This window comes from Hipposideros armiger, unplaced genomic scaffold (assembly GCF_001890085.2).
Source record: "Hipposideros armiger isolate ML-2016 unplaced genomic scaffold, ASM189008v1 scaffold_213, whole genome shotgun sequence".
Lineage (NCBI taxonomy): Eukaryota > Metazoa > Chordata > Mammalia > Chiroptera > Hipposideridae > Hipposideros > Hipposideros armiger.
In genome coordinates, this window is record NW_017731563.1 from 524702 (window position 1) to 529721 (window position 5020).

The 5020-nt window shown below is 42.4% G+C and overlaps 1 protein-coding gene across 1 annotated transcript in view; it reads left to right on the forward strand.

Moving 5' to 3' along the window:
* CCDC77 (coiled-coil domain containing 77) overlaps positions 1–5020 on the forward strand; it is a 41947-nt gene that overhangs the window by 21730 nt on the left and 15197 nt on the right. Inside the window, exons 5-6 of the mRNA XM_019654043.1 lie at positions 1535–1674; positions 2638–2786. Coding sequence (XP_019509588.1) covers positions 1535–1674; positions 2638–2786 — 289 coding nt within the window. The remainder of the gene's footprint in view (positions 1–1534; positions 1675–2637; positions 2787–5020) is intronic.

Genomic DNA, 5020 nt, shown 5'->3' on the forward strand with positions numbered 1-5020 from the left:
GGAATTGGGGAAGGGAACAGTGTTGGGGAATTGGGGAAGGGGAACATTGTATTTTTCCAGGACCCATCAGCTCCAAGTCAAGTTGTTGTCCTTCAATCTCAGTTGTGGAAGGCGCAGCTCAGCTCCAAGTCCAGTTGCTGTTTTCAGTCTAGTTGTGGGGGGCATAGCCCACCATCCCATGCGGGAGTAAAACTGGCAACCTTGTTGTTCAGAGCACATGCTCTAACCAACTGAGCCACCCGGCCGCCCATCAGCAGCTCAGTGGCAGCTTAGCTTGAGCACAGCTCACTGGCTCATGTGGGGATTGAACCGGCAGCCCTGTTGCTCAGAGCTCACACTCTAACCAACTGAGCCACCCGGCCGGCCCCCATGATGTTTTTAATAAAGTAGAAATAAATATATAATTAACATGCTTATGGCAATAAGTCATAAAACAAATTGGGACAACTTCTGGAATCACAGAATATTACTTAGCCTTTCTAAGTCTCAGTCATTTTATCTCTCTTTTAATGGAAATCCCAATTTTCTTTTTTCCTTTTTTCTTTTTTTTTTTCTATTGATATATAATTGACATACACCATTATATTAGTTTCAAGTGTACAACATAATGATTTGGTATTTGTATATATTACGAAACGATCATCACAGTAAGTCCATCACAGTAAGTACCATCCATTACCACACTTAGTTACAATTTTTTTCTTGTGATGAGAACTGTTAAGATCTACTCTCTTAGCATGAGCTTCTTGAATTATCCAAGGAATTACATTTTGTTCTGTGCAATTTTAGTGTTGCTTATTTTAAAAATAATTTTGTCTTGGGCCGGCCAAGTGGCTCAGGTGGTTAGGAATGCAAGCTCTGAGCAATGGGGTTGCAGGTTCGATTCCCACATGGGCCAGTGATGCTGCACCCAAGCCAAGCTGCCACTGAGCTGCCATTAGGTGGCAGGATGGCTCAGCTGGTGAGAGCTCGTGCTCCTAACAACAAGGTTTCCAGTTCAGCTCCTGCATGGGATTGTGGGCTATGCCCACCTGCAACTAAGATTGAACATGGCATCTTGAGCTGAGCGACCGTGAGCTGCCGACAGGTGGCTGAATGGCAACTGAACTTGGAGCTGAGCTAGCTGCGTCCTCCACAACTAAGATTGAAGGACAGCAACTTCGCTGTTCCCCTTTCCCAATTCCCCAATAAAATCTTTAAAAGAAAAAAATTTTTTTGTCTTTTAAAAATTGGTTGATACATCATAACCAAAATGTTTAGGTTTAGTTTTTCTTATTCCTTAGCCTTTCTGATTAAATAAGACTTTGCAAGGAAAATAGACATAACTTCCAAGGAAAATTTAGTAGTTTATTCTCCAGAAAGATGGATATTTTTATCCAGGTGACATCCTAGCAGAGTTCCCTTATAGAGATTCCTACCTGAAAAATTAAGCAATGTAATTGTTGTATGTTTTCCTTTTTCTTCCTTTCCTTTCCTTATAGATAAATGAAAATGAACTCTGCAAAGGTAATGCTGATACATGAATAGCAGAAAGAAGAGCTAAGTAAAGGTCTTGATTCATTTTTGTTTTGTCTTTTAGATTGTAAAGTAAGCAAAAGAAAACCAGCACTGAGAGAGAAGGAAGAAAGTTCTGAGCAATACCAAAGAGATGATATACAAACACTGATCCTACAGGTGAAGAATTTATTTTGTCAGATCAAAGCAGTTTTTATCCAGGAGCTTAGCTTTGTGTAACATGTGTTCATTAGCATATAAGTATCTACTTGCACACATGTTACATCTAGGCATCATGTAATTAAGAAAATGGAGGTTATTCCTAATTTACAGAAGCTTATATTTTACAACCATTACTCTGTATTCAACCATTCTAGAGATACTGCTCTGAATCTTCAGTTCATTCAGCTTATATGCTATGCCCTAGGCAGCAAAACCACCATGCAGTAAGAATTCCCTTTGTGGTTGGCCTAGGGGATGCACAGACGTGCAGCTGTTGTGCTGATAGATCAACCTTTGGGGGTTATCATCCTGTTTAGTGCATATGTTTTAAGGAAGTAATGGATCACCCTCTTACCACCTGGTAATTGTATCTCATTCGCAACCATGACTTTTCACCTCCTTGCCCTCGAGTGCCTGTCATTATCAGGGGCTCTGTGGGTTTAAATGACAGTTTGTACCTTTGACCAGTATCTCCATTTGGAGTCATGACAGCCGGACTCAGAGAAGGAAATTACTTTACACTCACTTTGTTCCACTTTTTAAATTACAAATGAAGGGAGGAGTCACTCCATTTCTATGCAACTAGGGGGGGTCTTAAAAGGAAGATAGTCCTAAAAGTCCACAAAGGGCTGTGGGGAAGAGGTCAGAGTCTTGGGGCAGGAAACTAGATTTTCTAGCTTTCTCTGTGATGTAGGTGCTTTGTTGTGTGTGAACAAACTTCTCTTGTGTAGCCTGACTCCATTTATGACACCAATTAAAGAGTATAGTCGAGGTTTTTCTTTTATTTGTTTTGCTGCTGTGCTTTTGTTTGTGGGATTTTTGGTTTGTTTTTAAATTGTTCTGAGAAAGGCTGACTTGTAGAGGAAAGAAATGAGTAGAAGCAAGGTGGGACTGGACACCTCCCCCACGTGTCCTCTCTAGGTGGAAGCACTGCAGGCTCAGCTGGAAGAACAGACCAGACTTTCTAGAGAGCAAGTTGAAGGGCTCATGGAGGACAGACGGATTCGCCTTGAGGAAATACAAGTTCATCACCAGAGAAATCAGGACAGAGTCAAAGAGCTTATCAAAAAGTGAGTGTTCAAGAAAGCTGTACCTAACAGATTAAAAAATGTTCTGAGTGGCTTAGAAGTTAGCACTTTTAGCAGCATAGGATCATGAAACTGAAAGGGACCTTGCAAAAACTGTCCTCATTGGTCACCCCTTTCTCCGTGTAGTGCATGTCCAGACTTTCCAGGAATGCAGTTGATTCTTTTCTTGAATTGCTGGTGGGTATTTCACATGCTCAGTTAAACCCATTTTAGTGTCTTAGCTTGATCTTAGTGGTTCAGAAATGTTCTTTTATCCACTGATGTCTTATCTGAGTCAATATAGTGGGACACTTTTCTTTTATTTGACATTTCATGAGTATGGAAAAATATGACTTTATATACTTGAACAAAAAAACACAAACTCTCGGGCTGGCCGAGTGGCTCAGTTGGCTAAGAGCTTGCCCAAGAGTGTGAGGTCTGAGCAACAGGGTCGCCGGTTCAATTCCCACATGGGCCAGTGATGCTGTGCTCGAGCTGAGCTGCCGCTGAGCTGCCAACAGGTAGCAGGATGGCTCAGCTAGTGAGAGCACGTGCTCCTAACAACAAGACTGCCTGTTCAATGGTGAGCTATGCCTGCCTACAACTAAAGAATGAACTCAGCACCTTGAGCTGAGTTGCTGCCTGGGTGTCTCAGGGGATAGAGCGTGCGCGCTCTCTTAACAACAAGGGTGCTGGTTCGACTCCCTCATGGGATGGTGGCTATGCCCACCCGCAACAATTGAACACAGCACCTTAAGCTGAGTGACGTGACTGGACTTGGAGCTGAGCTTGCTGAGTCCTCCACAACTAAGATTGAAGTACAACTTGGCTGTTACCCTTCCCTAATTCCCCCACACTGTTCCCCTCTCCTAATTCCCCAATTTAAATAAAAACAAAAAAACCACAAACTCTGTCCTCACGGTTTTGGTTCCTTACCTGCCTGCCTCCCCTCACCTTTCTGCAGTGTGATTTCACTCCCACCATTTTACAAGCAGGCCCTTTCCAAGCTCATCACTGACTTCTTCATTTCTCTGGCCAGTTACCTCTTTACAGTTTTCATTGTAATTAGTATTTTTCTGTGTATTTGTCACTCCTGATCACGCTCTCTTTGAAAGTAATCTCCCTAGATTCTTGTCTTTTTTGGTTCTTCTACCCACCTAGCCCTCCTCAGCCTTTTGTCTGGTTCCAGTGGCCAGACCTGTGCTGTAACATCTTCAGTTGAATATGTTTGAACACCTCAAATTTACCATGATTAAAACCAACCTGTTTTTTTGTCCCAACAAGCACCCCTTACTCCATCTCAAACCTACTACTTGTTTTTCCCATTTAGTTTCGTGATATCACATCCATCCAATTTTCCAAGCTTGAAACCTCAGAATTATCATCAACTCCCCACTCTTATTCCCTAATTCCAAACCCTATCAGTGTAATCCTGAGAAGCCTTTCAAATCCATTCTCTGCCCTCTCATTCTTACTGTATTGGTTCAAGCAATAGCCATGTTTGAATTATTGCAATGATAGAAGTGTTCTTCCTATCACTGGTTCCCTTTGAGTAGACTTCCTCACTATGATGAGTTAGCTCCTCCATTAGGACTTATCACCTGGTAAGAAACATTTGGTAGCTTCCTGTTTGTCTTATGATGGAGTCCTGATACCTTAGCATGAATTGTTAGGAACTTCACCTGGTACCAAATTAGCTTTTCAGTCTCACCTCATTTTCTGTCACTGTGTTCACTTTGTCCTTCAGCCAAACTAGTCATATCTGTTGTTTATGGAGCACTTGCTATATGGCAGGCACCTTGCTATGCAATGTCACACCTTCTCTGAAGTCTTTCCCCGGGCAGAATTAGATTTTTCTTCCTCGAATTCCCATAAATATTAGCACACCTCTCTGATAGCACTTATCACCACCTACTGTAATTATGTACTTGTTCCTGCCTAGTCTCTGTTCCACTCTGTGTGCATGACAGGCACACAGTAAACATCTGCTGAATACTTGGTGATCCTTATCTCATTGTATCTTACCACCATTTTTCTACGTTAAACATCCTCCATTTAAAATATGTTTTTATGTTACATTTTTTTTGGGGGGGGTGAATTGGGGGAAGGGGAACAGACAAGTTGCTGTCCTTTTGTTCTTCAGTCTAGTGGTGGAGGACGTTGCTTCACTGGCCCAAGTTGGCACCATCATTGCGCTCTTCCCGGGCGAGGCAGATCAGTCGCTGGCTTCTGGACGG